This window comes from Pundamilia nyererei, unplaced genomic scaffold (genome assembly GCF_000239375.1).
Source record: "Pundamilia nyererei isolate P.nyererei 1_Seehausen unplaced genomic scaffold, PunNye1.0 scaffold00295, whole genome shotgun sequence".
In the NCBI taxonomy this organism is placed as follows: Eukaryota; Metazoa; Chordata; class Actinopteri; order Cichliformes; family Cichlidae; genus Pundamilia; species Pundamilia nyererei.
The window spans coordinates 121,703-142,114 of NW_005187696.1; the positions used below are offsets into that span (position 1 = coordinate 121,703).

General features: G+C 37.9%; 1 protein-coding gene across 1 annotated transcript; it reads left to right on the forward strand.

Moving 5' to 3' along the window:
- Positions 1-5,660: 5,660 nt before the first annotated feature.
- Positions 5,661-17,989, forward strand: LOC102213905 (homeobox protein Dlx4a-like). The gene is made up of 3 exons (XM_005750984.1): positions 5,661-6,495; positions 9,337-9,533; positions 16,793-17,989. The coding sequence occupies exons 1-3, from the start codon at positions 6,159-6,161 to the stop codon at positions 17,033-17,035; spliced, it is 777 nt and encodes a 258-aa protein (XP_005751041.1). The 5' UTR covers positions 5,661-6,158; the 3' UTR covers positions 17,036-17,989.
- Positions 17,990-20,412: the final 2,423 nt, after the last annotated feature.

Sequence of the window (20,412 nt, forward strand, 5' to 3'; positions counted from 1 at the left end):
CTCTGAATTAGTCTGGTGGATGTTAAGAAAACAAATAATTTTGCAAAGACTCAAAGAAATAAAACTTAAAGGAGAGAAGGATATTTTTAAATTGGTGAAGTCTATGCCTTAAGCAGGAAAAAGGGGGGCATGAGAAATATGCTGAGCCATTTCAGCCATTGAATCTCTGGTTTCTTCATTGAAACAGTGACATGGTAGTAAGATGTCATCTTAAACCAACTTAATGGGGACAGCCAGTGTGTAATGAAACAAACTTGGTTCTAGCTGTTTCTACATTTCTACTTCTCAGCCACTACAGCACATCAAACTATGCCAGCAGCACACAATGGCATTTGTGTAACATTTTTGGCACATCTGTTTTGCAGTTGAAAAAATATGAGATGTGGCTAAATATATAAATATATTAATAATGTGCTTGAACTGAAATAAGCTTAGTCTTTTTTAAAAGCCACTCTTCATAAAAACACAATCCATGCCACTTGTATCTTTGCACTGTCCTTGTACACACTTAATTTATTTATACTGCGTCAAATCATCACAACAGTCGCCTCAAGGTGATGTAGACCCTAAGCAGCAAGAAGACTGCACTGCCTAGTGACTGACAACCTTATTTTGAAAAGAAAAATACTTCCAACACTGGGCTACACTCATGTAAACATCTTTTACATGAGTTTTAACCCAACATTTCAAACTAGATCATCATTTGTGCTGTGCCTCTAGCTTTTCTACAACTTGTCTGTCACATAGCCATATTTCAACAACAGATGTACCTCGATCAGGGGCATTTTAGAAGAAGAAGAATTGAACTGAATTGAATTGAATTGAATTGAATTGAATTGAATTGAATTGAATTGAATTGAATTGAATTGAATTGAATTGAATTGAATTGAATTGAATGATGTGGTGTGCTTTGGGATGTTTGACCTCTCTTGGATAATGCCAAAAGCCTTACAGTATTATAGCAGCTGCTGGAGACCATACCACAATTACAATGAAAGTGAACGGACGACTGGAACTACAAATGAATAGTAATGTTAGTCCAGGGAAAACAGAATGATTAACTTCATGAGGAAAGTGTATGGAAATTTTTGGTTTGAAATTTTGCTGCCCACAAGTGGCTACAACCGATTACTCACACAGGAAGAAAGCCATGTGTTTGTTCCACCCCACCCTTTATATTCCAGTGGTGATTTTGTTGCTGATTTTAGTCTCTCAACAGAAGTATTAGTATTGTGAATCTGAAAACACTCACAGACTGTCATAAGCAATCAGTTTTTGTATTTCGATGTGAAGATGTGCTGTAGTAAAATAGTGTCAGTTTATCTCACTCATCTTGATTTTCTTTCTCCCTGAAGGGGTAAACTGACCTGCTCATGTCCCCACAAGCTGCCTCATTTGAGTCTCTGTCTGTCTGGCGGACAGCAACTCATCTCTCCCTGACAATCGATGACAAATTACCTTCCTTCAGGCCAGCAAATCCATGTGGGTGCTTGAAAGCTGTTATCGGTCTGTCTTATTTGTTGAATAAAAGGTGCAGGCAGAGTAGATCAGTTATAATTCATCTCACATCTACTTCATAGTATACAGTGTGGCCAGAATAAAGCATAGCTCAATTTTGGGTTACATGATAAAATTTTCATTAGACTTCCACTGAAATCAACTAGATGACTAAAAGAACTTTTATCTTTCAGACTTGCACAACTGACTTTAAAGGATAACTGCACCTCTATCCAGTCCTGGCAACTCATTACCTTTCCTTTGAGTCTGCATTACAAAGAAAAAAGAAGAAGGAGAAAGAAAGAAAATTTGACGACTTAGCAAGACTGTACGACTAAATAACAGCATTGACACAGCGAAGGTGGGTGTGCCTGGTGCTCGGAGAGGTGAAATCAGGGAAGGGAGGAATGTTGGCTGTAGATGAAAGCTGGAGCACAGGCTGGGATGTGTAATAAGTCTCCACATATCAGCCTGTTGGTATAATAAGCCGGATCCTAGAGGCAGTAGAAGAGAAAAGAGAAAGATACATGCCAAGACATCTCTCAGCTGGATGCATTCTCTCCTCCTCCTCTTTACTGTCTTTCTGTATTTGTCTGCAGTACCTTCAAATTATTGCGTTTTCCAGCTGGCACGGCAAAGGCTATATTGTCAAAACAGTACAGTTTCATTCTACTGGGAGCTTTTCAACAACATTATTTGATATTTGTTGGTTCATGTTTCACATTCAATTCAGCCAACTTTATTGGTATCACAAAAAACTTCCAATAAAAGAAAATGAATTCAATAGTTTTTATCGGTATCGTTCTAATTCTCTAGTTCTTTAACTGTTAAGTGTTACGTCAGAGAATCAGTGTCAGTAAATCTACTGTATTAAACAAGAAATTCTAGCATTTTAAACTCCATAGAAGGACCTAAGTTTTATCAGCCAGCTGAAGTATATTTTAGCAAGGAAAATGTCACGTGCCCATGATTGTTATTAGTCCTTTATTTATCCAGGTAAAAAATCTCATTTTCAAGAGAGACCTGGCAGATGTACTACACTGTTGTGTTTACTGCAGTAGCTGCTCGAGGTGAAGCTCGTTTTTGCAACTTATACTCATTATATTTTAAGGCTACTTACAAAGAAATCTAAATATTGTTATCTTAGAACAGATATATTTGATTAGATTTGTTTTATTAATATTTGTATTGGCATTCAAATAAAAAAGACACATTAAAACATTGCTTATACCAAATGAATCCTCTTGTTCTGATCCTGTTTTTTTGTTTTGTTTAATTATCTTGAGACATTTATGTTGATATCTCCCTAAACTATCCAGTTATAATTTATGATTGAAACCTCGTCTGAAACAATGGAGGCCAAGCAGTTAATCCAGCTGCCACTTTTCCTGTAAACTGTACATACCAAGAACATTATGCTGGATTTCTTGATTAATTAATTAACTCATTTTTATCTACATGCACATACACATTTTATGTCAACTTCGCCTATTAATTTAATTATTGAGCTAGAGGTTACAACACACAGGTTTAGCTTTCTAACTAGTTAGCTAGTTATGATGGAAAAGCACCTAGCAAGGTTGAAGTCTGTTCTCTTTTGCTGGTGTTATCAACAAGCTGTAAAACATGGACAAAGATACACAAAGGTGTAAAGCACACAAAAAGGCAGATGAGTCGACATTTGGAGGAAGGCAAGTCACAGCCAAAGTATAAACCTGGAGCCTTGACTTCAAGTCAACTTTTACGGTTCACTTTACTGTCGCTTTCTCTTAATTTTGATTAAAGTTGGGAAAACAATCAGGTAAAATATGTGTTTTGTGATGTTAACACATTAGAAAGCTCCAGTTTCCAAGTTCAGTGTGTGCAACATCCTCACTGTGTAAAGCTGCCAGTACTAGCACACACTTTCACACGGCTGTTGGGTGTCTAATAACTGCTTTAACAAATGGCCTTTGTTTTTCAGACTGATGGAGACGTATCTGAAAGTTTGCCATTGTCAGCATATTGATCAGCCTGTTACAGTAACAGTCAATATTTCAACCTGACTTAAAGGTTCAGATAACGACCTATATTTTTGCCAATAATATGTTGGTTGTCTTGGAGACAGAGGCTTTGGGAGGGCAAAATGAAAGTATACACAGGCGGTAACCCAGTAAATTTACTTAACATACATTAATTCTTTACTTGAGTATTTTAATTTTATGCTACTTTTTAGTCTATATTAAATTCAGTAGGAAATGTTTTACATTTTACTTCATTTTACAGTATTTATGTGACACCTGTAGAAACCCATTCCTTTAGAAAAGTGTTGGACTTTTGAAAAACCATTTTCTTTATTCAGCTCACCAATGATAATATTTTTACACAATGTTTCAAATGTTGAGCCTCAGATGTTGCGAAACATCTACTTCTCATATATGAGTGCTGTAAAATATCCAAGTACTTCCTCTGGAATCATTTAATATGGCCTAACTCCAAACTCAAAGAGAGTAGTGGGGCCGCATCAAAAATGAAATGTTTATAATACACATATGAATGTACTGTAAGTAATCTGTGCAACTGAGATCATCTGAAAACAGTTGTTCCTGCTCCACCTCCTGAGTGTCAAAATAGAGACAAAACACACAATAAATAGTTTGATGATTTCAAAATGATTATTTTAATTTAACTTTTCAGTAAAGCTGGGATTAGCGCAAAGTCAAAATGTTTAGAACCCCAATAAAGACCATCGTTCTCCTGTAATGTCCCTGCCCTATAAACCTGCCTTTACAAATAAGAAGCGCTCCAAATGACCTGAGTAATCAGCTACTTAAAATACCTTAGCTGACACATCACTGTTATTACCAGTACTGTCATCACTGACACTTCGTGGGCTTCCTTTCATTTCTGCATCATAAGAGAATGTAATCAATACAGTGATGATTCTCAATATATCAGTAAATTTCATTCAAACCTAAAAGCATGTTGTATCAGAGCTTGCAAACAGCTGGAATTTGTGATTATACGTCATGATACAGTAGTAGGTCTTAATTTCCATTATTACGCTTAATTCCCCCTTTTTTAAAATTTGATCACAATCGAACGACCCTGCTGACTTTATCTCACGTCATTCTACTTTTATCTTTTCGTTTAATTAGCAGCATGCCCACAGTCCGGGATTTCCACCGCAGATGAGCATAATGACCATGACTTCAGCGAAATTACAGTGTCCGAGCTTCTGCTCTGCCAAAATCACAAGTTTTGAGTTTCTCTGGAAGGGTAGTGTTTGTTATGATTGTCCTCCAGGTGTGGGGCCGCAGTCAGTGTGTGTGTGTGTGTGTGTGTGTGTGTGTGTGTGTGTGTGTGTGTGTGTGTGTGTGTGTCGTTTCTACATTAACGTTTTGCTTAAATGAAAATGAAAGAAATAGAGCAATAACTTGAGAACTTTTTTTGCTCTGACAGTGTGTTTAATAAAAAATATTATAAAATAAAAACATTTAAAAACACCAACTTTTCGCCAGCATCTTATAAATATCAATCATCCTCATCCGCCTTATTTGGCTTTCTGGCAAACAGGAAGAATTTTATTTTGGGAAGGAGTTTAATGAGGCGATCTGTCTGCTGCTCTCAGAATTACTAATGACTTTAAAATAGGTTATGTATACATTTTATTATTATTTCTGCCAGAGGGTTCGAACATCCTGTACAATAAATTCCTGTTAAAAAATGTACTTTAAAAAGTTTATCACTAATTCCGTTAAACACCAGAGGACATTTACGTCCTCGCAGATTAAAGAAGCGAATCGTTTTCACAGTAATAAATACACATCAACCCGAAAATAAGCTCGTCAGTCAGTATTAATAAAATGCCTTCGTTAAACTGTTGTGATCCAAGCAGTTGTTGACCTCATAAAAGGAAAATATGTCTGCAGTTTTTTATTTATTTATTTTTGTACATGTTGTCACACTTGCGGAAAAATGTTTTAATGGCCGTTCTTAACTTGAAGGCTTCTTTCGGCATTCTTAAGGCCCTCTCTCAGCCACAAGCTCCGGGAAGAGCCGGCTGCCCCGCCGCTGCCGGTTGTGATTTGTGTGACACGGTTAAGCCCTGCAGCCAATGAGCGCGCTGCTTGTGCCAAATGGAGGCAGAGAGGGGGTCAGAGCAGACGCGCAGTGCGCTCTCAGGTTCGGAACACTCTCCAGTTCTCTCCGCTGCCAGGAGTCTCTTTACAACAAACGGGGAATCGAGCGGGAACCTGGTTGTTTTGGCCCGAGAGTAGGAGGAAAACCTGAGCACGTCGAAGGATATTCGTAATTAAACCTGCTGCTTGGTTAAGAGTTCCTGTTTTGTTTTCTCTGTTCGCTGACTTCCCCTGTTGGTCTGCGTGTTTCCCTGCCATGCGTCCAGTCTTCTACTGTTGGACTTAATGCTTTTAAACACTGAGCGTGATGTTTGTGGAGCTTTCAGCTGGGATGTAGCGGAGGGCAGACCCACCTAAAGTCACTCCACGGGAATACAGAGACGCTTTGTTTTTAAAGAGCTGCTTCTTAAAGTCTTCTGTTTTCTTGTGGGGTGTTTTTCTTGTTTCTTTTTAAACCAGTTGCCTTATCATGACCCTCATCTGGAGGTCATAGCCGACCCGTCGTCCTCTCTCCCCTGCACATCGCTGCCCCTCTCCCCAATGATGACTATGAGCTCCATATCAGACACTTTAGTAACGTCCGATCCGTCCAAATCTGCGTTTTTGGAGTTCGGTGGACACAGCTACCCTGGACACCCTGGACATCAACAACCTTCGCCAGGCTTATCCCACAACCATTATCCGGTCCACGGACTGCACGCTGTCGGACCCTCGCAGCACGATGGGCCCTTCTCCTCCGGGGCTTCCTCTTACGGTCGCCCGCTGGGATACCCACCCTACCACAGTCCAGTGAGCGCGCATCACCCCGGTGCCTACCTGCCTTATCAGCACGGTGCTCACAGCGGCGCGCTCGGACACACCAGACTGGACGATGCGGGTAGGTTTACGCACAGAAATGAATAAATGTTTGCTCATTTCCTTGTTTCTACACTTTGGTCTTTAAATATGTTCGTGGGATTTTAGTTTAATTTATTTGTCAGTTTAAATGTGCTGAAAGATGCCATAAATAAATAAATCCGACAACAAGCTAAAATACATTATTAATAGTTCGATGTGTCATTTTTAATAGTAATTCAGTCTGAAATTGATCACAGAGGACATTAAAAGAATAAAACACGCAAAACTAATAAGGATAATCACAGCGGATGAACTCGGACCATTAAAATTCTTGAAGTGGGTCTACAGAAACATGAAAATAAGCCGCAGCGGAACGCAATAATTGGATCCACACACAGGTCGGCCACAGCGTTGTGTTTAGCGTATTTTGGGGTTGGCCGGGAGATGTGTTTAAGGCCTGCGCAGACTGTGTGACTCTCCGGCACAGGCCCTGTGGTGTCCCGCGCTCCCCACCAAAACCCAAAGCCTCATCCTCATCCTCCTCCAAATATTAGCCGTCACGTTTCCCTGTGAGCAGACACCAAAGCCTGTGATCTGACTTATCACACTACCACAATAAACAGAATTAACTAAATACGAAATTAAACGAAAATGTCATTTTAAACGAAAAAATGTGTTTTATAGATTTGAGCTTTTTTTTTTCAAAATGCAACAAAACTAAAATCCAACCCAAAGGGAAAAACCTGATACATTTACTTCATATTCTTATTTATGTCTTTGCTTCATTGACAGAGACGTGCAGTTATTTTGTGTAATATGACAGATTAAAGCTACGAAAAAACAATAAACGCCAATAAAAATAAAACTCCACGTAAGATGAAAACGTCTCGTCAGAATTTGGCAGCAGGAGCTGTTAACAGATACCGGGACGATTACGACTGTTTCTTTTGTTTTAAATAATATCCCAGTGCAGATCACTTTTCTTTCACATTTTCACTTTTTTAAAAAAAAAATTGCTCTTAATTTTATATTTTTATTTTCATCATTATTATTTAAAGAATTTACTATTACATAAAAAAACACGTTCATTTAAACTAAATCTTTACATAGGATTATTTTTTTTGTCTATACTGAAAATATCCTTGCCTCAGTATTTACGGTTATTTCAGCATATATTCAGCTTAAAATCTGGTGACTTATTTCACCAGTTTACAAAATATTGAGATGACAGGAACGCTGACAGAGACTCTCAGAGAGACAGAAAACAGCCGTCTTGTATCAGATACACATAAAAAAGGGCAGAAAAGCTTAAAAATGAAAATAAAATTCAGAAAAAGTACACAATGTTTTTATGTTTTCTTAAAAAGAAAAAAAAGTTCTCCATAAACATGACGCAGTACTTTCATCAGGTTTACTCGACTGGTTTTATAAATAAATTCTGCTTCTGTAAATGCGCATCGACAGACGAACAGATGGATCAGCTCAAGGCCCATTTCACAATCCTTCACAGCAACTGCAGTTTATACATTTTTAAAGCAGATTTGGAATCAGTGGCAGAGAAAATGATCAGTTACAAAAACACAAATAAATACGACAGATTTTCATTGGTGCTCACCCAAAATCTGTCTTCTTGGACTTTAACTTGTATGCATTGGGTGAGTTAGAGCGTGGTGTAAAACTCCAACAGCAAAACATCACTTTACACGTTAACTGTGTTGTACAAATCTTGGTCTGTGAGGGACTCTGCAGGGCTTGTTGACATGGAGTTCTTTTTGGACACTTTGGTCACCTTTATGAAATGTCCAGTTTCTTGGAACAAGGGTCACACCTTAAAAACATACATATACGTTTTATTATATATGGATATGTGAGCCAGATTGAGCTAATAAGTGTTTTACACACTAGCGCGTTTTCTTTCTAAAAGAAACCTTCCCCTGTCAGGTCGTTTCTAAGCACCCACTGTGTTTCTGTCCCCCGCTGTTGCTGCGCGTCAGCTCAGAGCGTAGCTCAGATACAGAATGCAAGCATCTTGTGGGGCCTTGGCTTTTCTACAACTGTTCTTTCCTGCCACTGCAAGCTGTGAGCTCATGTCATAACAAAGATCAGAGGGGGTGTACGTACGCACAATATAGCTTTCCTGAAAAAAATACACAAATACAAAAAACACAAAGAAAAGCTGAGCTGCTTTGATGTCTGGATAACTGTAAGTCAACATGGTTTGAAAAGGACCACCACTCACTATCATTGCACATGTCATAGTTGTGACGCTACCTGATCTTTAATCATTACATAATATCACTGTGTAAAAATGAGCTGCTGTGGGTTAATTTACTGTAGCTGTAGTAGTTTTAGCCAGTATCAGCGGGTTATTTTCCTCCAGTGTTACTTCAGGTTCCTGGATTTTTCTAGCCTTGAGTACTGGGTGAAGTTAATTACTGCTTCTGCGCTATATCCATTTTTAACAGCACCATCCAATTTTAGAGGGGAGCTTATTATTAATTGTTGTTAGTATTTTGAATCCAAAATCTTTGAATGCCAATTTTTTAATCAACACATGTAGAGATTTCTTTTTTTATCTTTGAATTGTAGATGTTGGGACAGTTTTCACAAAATACTTTTCAGTGTTATTTATACTTTTTGTACAATTTCTAATATAATAAATGGTTAAAAAAGAATTTATGTCAAAAACATTATAGTATAAACCACTTTTTTTGTCCAACATCAATTTTCAGTGTTCACACATGAATATTTTATATCTCGTAATCATTTAAATGTTAAAATGATTTTCTACAGTCTTTTTGTGACATAGAAGAGCCCAGCTTGAAATCCCACTGTTAACATTTTTCTGAACACCGTCCTTCTGTCCTCCCTTCTAACGCAGAGCATGAGAAGCCCACAGCGGTGATAGAAAATGGAGAAGTGAGGCTCAATGGAAAAGGGAAAAAGATCAGGAAGCCTCGGACCATCTACTCCAGCCTGCAGCTACAGGCTCTCAACCAGCGCTTCCAGCAAACCCAGTACCTCGCCCTGCCCGAGAGGGCCGACCTGGCCGCCAAACTGGGCCTCACGCAGACACAGGTTAGTATGAGCTATTCACACATGGACAAAGCATGCACAATAAAGCAGTGTAGACGGTCCCTAAATTTGAACATTCGTAATATGTTAGGCATTAAAATGTGAGCAGGATGGAATGACACTTTAAGAATACGTGTAAAGCGTTTTAGGAATATAATTAACCTGTCTAAGGTAAAAACATTATTGTCTATGATGTGAAGATTTGAAAACATTTCCAGTGTGAAATGACTCTAATAGAGGGTGTGAGTTGCAATCTCACCCTATTTTCCAAAGTATGCATGACACAAGATTAGAGCTACTTCTTAACTGAGCTCAATCACACCTCTGATTGTTTTCTTTGTTCTCTGCTAAGCCCAAACAAGACGAGCGCTGGTACATTCATGCCGACTGATGCCAACATTCCTTCATCTGTGAATTAGACATTGATGTAGCCAAACATAAGTGCAATATGGCATAAACTCTGTCATGAAATCTTCAAATACATGAGACGGGAGAAAACATTTGAAAATGCAGAGCAGTGTGCTGGAAACCGTTTGCGCAGATTTGTCTCCACGTGTCACCAAAACAGGTTCAAAATTGGTTCACTGGGACTTTCTGCCTGTTTTGCATCTCTTTGAAATGTGTGTGCGCACTCATACACATGTGGAGACACCAGCAAACGAATCCCAACAGCTGCTGTTTTGTCTGTGAAGCTGCATCGTGTTGTTGTGGCGTCTAGGTAAAAATGATTTCATTGGATATTTTAACATTTTTTTATAATTCACATTTTTTTATAAATGTCCATAAAGGTTGAACCACGTTAGCCAGCAGCAATCCAGCTTTTATCCAGTCAACAACACTTCAATATTTGCTGTTCTGAATCTTTACGTTACAGATCAAATCCCCCGATCCTCAGTTTTATCATAGCGTTAGAAAAACAGGCAAATGTGTGAATGAAGGTGCATTTTCTTCAAAATACGAAATGTAGTAACTTACACATTTTGCAAAATACATGGACTGCTTTAGAAATAGGAGCCCTAATTATATATATTTTATGTACAGTTGGAATCCACAAAGAAACGTGTAGTTGGTTGTAATGATTCGTGTATACCTCCTTAGGCTGATTATTTCACCTAACATCATGCACTGCTTTGAGTATTATGACTGGACCCCATGAAACTAATTGTGGGGAATAGAGCATGCTTGTGTAGTACAATGTGGAACACATTGCTAATGATTAAAGGTAGATTTTGTAGTATTTATTTAACAAATACAAAAAATGTAGCACTATATACATTTGGCACTGACCATTTTAGGATCAAATATATCTTATTTTATTTATTTACTTTTTTGGGGGGAGGGTAGATTCACATTTCTTTATAAGGCATATGTTTTTTGTGAGACTCAACTTTATGGGACAAGTGATAAAAAACAAAGTGTGACACCTGGTTGGTCTCGTTATGAGACATAATGAACATTTTTAAAACTTACCAATGCAAATGACATAATCGTAACAGAACTAATGAAGAAAACACACTCATAGACCAGAGAGATGCTTTTCATTCCAGCGTGTTTTCTTTGAATAAATGCTTTTTAATGATACTGAAAAACTGTTGTGTTTTTCATTGGGGCTCATCAGCCATAAATCTCTACATCTGTGTAACTGACAAAGAAAAACAGTGGAACGTGTTTTACTAACTGCTTTATTTTGTCAGTGTCTGTGTTTACTACTGGGCCTGCTTAAATTAGCAATGTGCTCATTTAAGCTGATTGCTGATTCTGATTTGCTTTGTCGGGCAGTTTTCCTGATATTGTTCAACACAAAACTTCATTTGAGAGCTGCCAAGAAGTCACGAGGTAGTGACGCTGGAAAATCCAGATTACTGACAAATTTTATGTTGATATTTAGCTCCAGTGATCCACTGCTGTCAGCTAGTGTAATACTGACTCAGTGCAAGAGAAGGCTGTAAGAGGCATGGCTGTGTCGTCTCTTTTGTTGCACCTCTATTGCCAACTTAATGTAATTCATTCATCAACTCAAAATAAAGTAATAATAACTTTGTTTATAATTTCATATAATTGATACAATTAAAACTTAGTTTAACACTGTGATGTCCAAACGCTTGTTAAAGTGCTTGAACTAGTGATGTATTATTTGAGTTGAGCTAGTGTTTTTGCCATCATGGTAGCTCATGCTAGGATGTATTTACTACCAAATTCATCTGCATTAAGCAAACTGACTTACCAAGAGGAGAGTCAGTCATTGTCTGTAGTTTCTTAAATATGATAAATAAGTTGGTTTCAGCTATTTTCTAGTTAATGAAAACTGAAAAAGTGGAAGTTTCACATAAGCACAGCCAACAACGACAGAGTCTGACAGTGATATTATTAAACATTTTGTTTCTCTTGGGAGAACCAGTGCAGAGCTGGAAAACAGGAAGTATTGTCCCTGTGAGTAACTGGTACATGTAGACTGTAGACAAAGTGGCCAACTCTGTCAGTCAGCAGAGTCGTTGTTGTTTATGGATAACAGGAATCTATAACAACAAATTATAGCAGTGCCTTACTTCCATGGGCTTATGACACTGTAGGCTCTGTGTAGAATAATCACAGATACATTGCGCCTGTCCAAAAGGTGAAGAATAAAGGTTTGAATAGACAGCAGGTGTCCGACTGGGGAAACATTAGATGACACTGTTTTGGAATATTTGAAATACGATCCATGCTCGCCTGCATGTGTGTGCACACTCAGCAACCATCAGCATTTGATGTCATCAGCTGAATTGTCCTAATCCCATATGAATTAACTGCAGCAGCTATGTTTACACTAGAAGTAAGAGATGATCCATTCATTTGTCTTCATCTTTTGTAGTGGTATAGTGGTTTGCTTTTTTATTGTGGTCTGCTACAAGTCATACTCACATGTATGCTCATTGAGAAGCACCATTTTTGAACTCGCTCCTTGTTCTTCGAGGTGTTTTGGATCAAAGGCAGTCAGTTTGTACGGATCAACACAGCTGATTCAGCTGATTGTGGAGTACAATGAGCGCACATGTGATGGTAGTTTGAGGAATGGCAGCACATTTGTATGTTGGATTGTGATGTTTAGCGTGTGGGAGTCTTCTTTCTTTGAGTTCCCATTTCAGAAACACGGCACAAAGTTACTGAAGTTACTTTTATTAGTATCACATACCATTTGTTACATTTGTTGCATTTCTGTAGGCTAGGTACAAAATAACTCACTACTTTTTGTCCTTTTATCTGGATTTTTTAAATGTCCAGTTCCTGATGTGTAAATGTTTCCATTATAACACACTCAGAAATTCCACAATAGAACAAAAAAAGCAGCATTCGTTAAATACACCCTATGCACAACGCCACATGTTGAAGATGATGGTGCCTTTTGTGAAATGTTCATAGCCAGCTTACAGTTGATAGTACAGTTGGTGTACACGGTACAGTTGATGTGGTGATGTGGTTGGGGAAAAATGTTGCACTAAGCGTTGTTGAACTTCAGCATCTTGTATACACAGCCCACTATTTTCAGGGGATCAAAAGTATTTGAGCAAGACACTCATAAATAAAAAGGTTTACTGCCTTCAGCTTTGACACAGTCTTCCGCTTCTTTAATCAAGAGTTGCCTTGCCTGTACGTTTCAACCTTGATTTTTATTTTTCATCCAATTCTTGGTTCTATTAGCAAATTTAACTTAAATTTTTCGGAATGTGGCAACAGTAATGGAAACGGGTCCAACTAGCCAGTAAATAGACAGATGGGAACAAATATATTAAACAAACCAAGAGATTAACTAGATTAGGTACAACGTTTTAACACTCTGAGGTCAAAGTCATCCTCAGTGTTAACCCAAACCCAAGCCCTATATTTTTAGGGAGGAAAAAATGACTTTTCTGGAAAAGAGTGAAGAGCTCTTGCTGTGTCAGTTAGAATAATTGTCTTTGTTTCCCCTTGTACTTATATGTCAGATCATGTCATGCACGAACTACGATACACTGAAAAATTATCTGAATCAGGAACTGAGGATGAATATTGGCTTATATTAATAATGTATATTATTAATGTACTGGTCATGTAGAACTAAAACCCTGCGATCCTTGAAATTTTATTATTTTCTTTCATTTTCTCTAATAAATACTTTCTATTTTGTTTACTTTCCACTCCTTTTTCTTGGTCAAATGATTTTGAAACATAAAAACCTCTGATGTTTTAGGCTAGGCTAACCAGTATTGCTGTAAATATAGAGAATTGCAGGTAAAATTTGTGCAGTAATTTTATACAAAAAGCAACTTTTTATATTTTTAGGCTTCTTTACGACATAATTAATAGAAGACACCGAACAAGTCCTACTGAAACCCACAGTCAGCTGCATCTAGCCTGTGTGCTTATATGTGTTGGCCCGCTGCGTCTGCTGTGCATTCCTCACGTACACGGGTGCGCTTTTCTGATCACGGGCACACTCATGGAAAACATACGTAGTTTATGTGCACGCATACACCCACGGCCACGTAAATGCACGCGCACACACACACTCACACACACTTGAAGATAGCGATCATGCCATTAGGCTGCCAGCCAGCGACTGACCACTTTCCATCGAAAAATAATGTTCCCAACGCAGCTGAGAAATGGCACGTAGCACTGTTCTAATGTTTTTCCTCGAAACGTTCCCTATCTCTGTCCATCTCTCTCACACACACATACACGCCATCTATACAACTTCCAAATGGAAGACATCTGGACAAATAAAACTTTTTTGACAAGGACTTTAGTATATGCAGACAATTAAGTTTGTTAATTTTCACACACACTCTGTGTCCCTCAGTGGTCTTTTGCCTGCCTTTCAGCCACCGTCTTCCCTTAAAGTCAGAGTCATTAGCCACACACTCAGAAAACTGTCAGCTCCGTGTTGCTGCTGGAATATGAAACCAATAATTACAGATGACATGCTCTCACTGAGGATGCTGTTGATTGACTCCTGGCCTCTTAAGCTACACTCCAATCCTTCAGGTTTTCATCCACAGTGTAATACTGCAGGGGATTATTATATAGTATTCAATGCAGTGTGTGACTATCACTTTTTATATTAAGATTAATATTATATTAATTTAATAATTGAACTTTAATATGATTTAAAACCTTCCTAAATGTTGCAGCTTGAAGAATTCAAAGTGGATAATTTACAATTTAATTAGTTTTAATTTCTGAAAAGCAGCATTATCGCCTTTAATTTTCATATATTATATCGTATATTTATGGAGTCTATGCTTTTCACAGCTGGTGACTGGCGTCAGTGGATATATTGGAACAATAGAGTTTAAATTAAATGTCAAATTTCACTCGGCATGATTTCTGGCTGTTTCAGTTCAAAAGCTGGGTGTGAAAGCTGGACATTTTGGGATTATTGGGAAAGGGATAATTTTTTCCACATATTCCGAATCAATTACAGCACTCTGAAATTAGAATTTTTATAGATTAAAATATCTTCCATAAAACCACTTCACAACAGTCTTCATAAATACCCATAAACTCCCCGGGTAATAATTCCTAGGACTGGAGAAGAAAACACTTTCAGGGCCAAGAGTGTTTTCTTTTCTTTTGCTCACTCTTTTATATTTCTTCTCCTTTGTTGCTAGCCAGAACTGTGCTATGGGCGCAGGTTTTTTCCCCTTTACAGCACAGTTAAAACCCATTTCAGACAAAAGTATCCTTCACTGGCTCTGTACAATTATACATGATTCACTCGTTCCCACTAAGCTGACAGGTTGGCCGACAGGCATATTTGCGTAATTTGATGCTCAATTTGCAAGCATGCTGGAAACAAAGAAATGCCAATTATATTAACAACGTAACTAAATCATCTGTAACCACTGATAAATGATTGAAGTGATATTCATCGAAATACTTTGAGATATTTTAATTATATGATGCCTGTAGTCACATATTAATATTTTTGTATGAACCTGCTGGCTAATATACTCAGGATTGGGTAATATGCTGACCATCAGTTTCCATTGAACCCGTCGTTCTATAAGATGCAGGCATTCCAATAAACAGCTTTATGTGTCACACCAAGATAGTTTTTATAACCCTAAAGGAGCTGTATGCTGTAGTGTGGGTGTGACAGTGTGATTCAAGTACCTTATCATGTGCTGGTGTTTTTAGCTGTAGGAGCTAACTATAGTTTCCCTGTAATATTACTCCAAGCTTACTCTCTGTTAGTACCGCATTGAAGTATAGGCACATCTTACGTGTGCTGCCTATTGTTGCCTGGTTTATGTAACCTTACACTGCCTTATTGTTTTGCTTTGTTTTTGCCTGCCGCAGGTATCACATTATCACCGCCACATCATTAGGTATCATTGCTAACATGTGCTAAACCTTTTAATGTTTCCAAAAACTAAAAACAGAAACAGTTGTGCAGAGAAAAGCTGCTTCCTCGCTGAGTTCAACTTAAAGGAAGCACCTAAGCTAGCACCTAGATTTAAGGAGCCCAAAGCTAATGTTAATCTACTCATGCGCATCACTTACCTTTGGTCATCACAGCTGTTAGTGCTAGATAGCAATGACTTTATAATGATTCAGTTATCAGGTCATCTATATCGAAATCTTTTCTTCTTGTCAGTAACTGTGGTGAAGGAGGGTTCACTCAGGCTTAAGGATGATCGGACTAGATTTTACTGTGATCCACTGTTAGCAACACATTGAGGGAATTTCTTCAAATTTGGCAAAAAAAAACCTCCATTTGAACTCAAGGAAAAACTGATTAGTTTTGTGGTTAATGACAAAATTATAGGAGAGATTGTGACAACACCCACCTTGATTTTTAGGTGATTGTACAGTTCTTTTGGGCTGCTGGGTTGACGATGCTAATAAAGCACATATTATATGTGCCTTGGTAAAGACAGTTGTAAACTCCAACTTGACTTGTTGGTAGTCGTATAAAACCACAAGGGTGCAATGAGAGTTTAACCTGATTTGATTTTAGTTGTGAACAAAGTGTTTTTAGATGTATATTTATGGTTAAAGACTCACCCACTGTTGTGTTGGTTACTGATTTTTTTAAAACTCGAGGAAGAAAAACAGAGGACAAAATAAGAACACGGTGCTGCATAATTATTTTAAATAAAACTATTTACTGAGCCCATGACCTTAAAATAAAACAGTCACTTTATGATAGTTTTGGTCTTTATCTTGTAATAAATCACTCAATCCAATCACAGCGTTTCCTGTATGACTCTTAACTCTTGTACTTTTTCTTTTTCTAGGTGAAAATATGGTTCCAAAATAAACGATCTAAATACAAGAAGATCATGAAGAATGGGCCCTGTGGACCCGAGGGAGAACACCTTGCCCCTCCACCACCAGCCTCCTCCTCTCCGTGTTCCTTGTGGGATATCAGCATGGCTGCCAAAGGTGCACCGGTGCACTCAGGAGGATATGTGAACAATTTTGGACACTGGTATCCCGGACACCAGCAGGAACCCATGCCAAGAACTCAGATGATGTGACAGACGGGGAGATGCGACGCTTCCGGGACAAATTGCGGAATTATTCCGGCAGGCTGAACTGAAGCTCTAAGAGACAAGGACATTTTTTAGAGTCTGAGCCACTCTGGAGGCAAAAATATAAGCAGCTGCTATGCAATAAAACTAAAGTGGACAGATATAGGGGAAACTGCTAAAATAGCTGTAAAATACACAATATTATAACAGAAAGAAATACTACAATCAGTACAATTTTCAGACGAGTTGAATTTACTATTAGCTGTTAGCGGTGTGTTGATGATGTCTGGTAAGCCTTGGAATAAGGGATCGACAAAGTGGCTCAGGTCTCATTTGTAAAATATAACTAGCGAGATATGAATATTGATAAACTTCTCCGAGACTCAGCTATGAGGAGTGAATCATCAGATCTACCAGGCTGAGCAGTAAGTGTTCGGTACTTACACAAAGCCATAGCACTGTGTATACCTGTTTGAAGTATTTCACTGTCATGTTTTTGGTGTTTACTTTGCCAGTTGCCTAATATCAAACTGCACGTATCCGACTCCAATTTAAAGCGAGACTGCATTTGTACTGGTGACCACGGGTCCAGGAAGTCTCAGTTACAGTATAAATATGGTAAATGTCAAATGTAGCTTTACAGTAGCAGTAGAACTCAGCTTTTCATTTGTATGAGGAGGAATTTAGCTTTAAATATATTTTTTTAAAAATAACCTTACCTAAGTTAAAAAAAAAAAAAAAAAGCCTAGTTCTGCCTCCAGAGCAGCTCTGCCTGCTAAGACATTTTGATAAAGCTACAAGTTAACACTATAACTCAAAGCTAATGCCACCACTGCTTCCGGACTTTTCTTCTTTTTTTCTTTGCCTTTTATTTGGGTTTACACTCGGGCAGGTACATGTGTAAAAAGAGGGCGTCCTCATAAATATTTTTTAATGAACACTTTGGTTTTTTAATGTTAAATACAGATCAAATTAAAACACAGATGAAAACAAACGTTCTTGTGATGCTGACATTTGTGTGTTTGTGTTCTGTGTAGGATCCAGTGCAAAAGGCAAATATAAAAAAGTACTAATAGCACTTATATAGTATATAGTGTCAGTATAAAGAGTCATTTTATGGTGTTTCGTAAAAGCCTTTCATTTCTTTCTTTCTTTCTTTTTTTTTTGGCTCACTGTTTTTTCATTTTTATAATCCACATAAGTGAAAAATTGACTAAATTAAAATAATTGGACTTCATGCTCCTCTCCATTCAACTCATTGTTCACTTCTTTCCTCAGAAAGCTTTAGTGGGATTGGGGTGTTTGGTGGAAAATAATAGGCTGATTTGCATTTTTATGAACTTTTCATTTTATTTCACCAATGAATTACAAAGACCGTCTCCATAAGTTTCAACTTTAAATTCCAAACTTCTTGTTTTTCAACTCAACGACCTCTTAAAATCCCAAATTATCAGTTTGCCAATAGCAGATTTAGGTTAGCCTTTGTTATCTGAAATAAATCAAACCTATCGCTGATTTTGTTTATTTAACCTAAATCCGTAGGTGGATGTAATTTGTCTTTGCACCTTTGATAGAATATCGAATTCTGGCAACAGTAACTTGTTGCTAAAATAACACATCCCCTCCTCAGTTTAAGTTCTTTGTGCGTCCCTGTGGCCCAAAGCCATTTTCTTTAAAGTCGTAAATCAGAAGAAGCAAGTCACGTCTTTCACCCCTGCAAACATCTGGAAATGCAAAAAGAGTCGTCAAACATTGTCAATGATTTTATAAAATGACCACGTCAATTATAGGTAATTTAGGACACAGCTTGTTAAATAAAGCTTTCACTCTGACGCTGTAATTATCTGTAATTGTCAGTCAAGGGAATATCCTTCTGCCTCCAGCCCTCGAGGGAGAAGTCTAGGAAGTAGTGGATTGCATCAAACTGGATTACTGAGGCCTAATCCTTTCGCATTAAATTGATTTGCTGAACGGTTTTTGAAGATTTGCGTGAAAACACGAGTTTCATGTTTTCTTCGGACCAGAAAAAGCAAATCCCTACAGTGCCGTGATAAACTCCCTAATTTCTTGGTTTTTTTCCATATTTCTCACACGTTTTAGATCATCAAATACATTTTAATGTTAGACAAGGTAAGATGAATAAATACAAAAGCAGTTTCATTTATGACGAGAAATAAACTATACAAACTTATCTGGCCCTGTGTGGAAAAACTTCCCTTCTCTGTTAAATTATTAATTAACTGAGATTAATAACATTTTTTTGGAATGTTGAATTTAATTTCACTAGCCTCACTATTTACTGCCAGATATGCTAAATAAAGAAATCTCTTAAATAAAACCTGTCTGACAAAGGCTAAACTATTTCATAAAGCAACTCATCATTCCACGATCTAGAAGATGAAACCTAAGAACGACTGAGAAACAAAGTCTGTCAGTCATCTATCATTCTGGAAGGAACTGGAAAGCTATTTCTAAGGCTTTTGTACTCCAGTAAACTATGGTCATTATGAACTATGGACAAAACTTGGAACAGTGCTGAACCTTCGCAGGAGTGGCCGGCCGACCAAAATAGTCCCAAGAGCGCATTGGTGATTCATCCAGGAGGTCACAAAAGAACCCAGAACAACATCTAAAGAACTGCAGGTCTCACTTATCCCAGTTAAGGTCTGTTTTCATGATTCTGCAATAAGAAAGAGACGGCAAAAATGGCACCCATGGGAGAGATCCAAGGAAACAACACTGCTGACCAAAGTCTTGATGATTCCCAAGACTTTGGGGCAAAATATTCCGTGGACTGATGAGAGAAAAGCTGCACTTACTGGAAAGCTTGAGTCCTGTTACATCTGCTGTAAAACTAACACAGCATTTCATTTAAAAAAACATCATTGCAACAGTCAGCATGGTGGTGGTAGTGTGATGGTCTCGGGCTGCTTCGCTGCTTTAGTGCCTGGATGACTTTCCGTAATTGATGGAACTATGAATTCTGCTGTGTAGCAGAAACCCTGAAGAAAAATGTCCGACCATCAGTTTGTGCCCTGAAACTGAAGTGCACGCAGGTTATGCAGCAGGATATTGATCTGAAACAAACCAGTAAGTCCACCTCTGATTGGTTGTCAAAGTTGGGACTTAAATTAGATTGAGATGCTTTGTTATAACCTTAAACAGGCTGTTCATGATAAAAATAAAAAAAACCAGTGTGGTTGAATTAAGAAAGAGAGGACCAAAATTCCTCCACAGAGATGTGACTCCTTGCCAGTTACCGCAAGCACTTAATTGCAGTTTTTGGCGCCAAGGATGTCACAAGCAGTTATTACATTTAAGGGGCAATTACTTTTTTATACATGCAGTAAGGCCAGGTACGGTTTTATCCTTTCATAAATTAA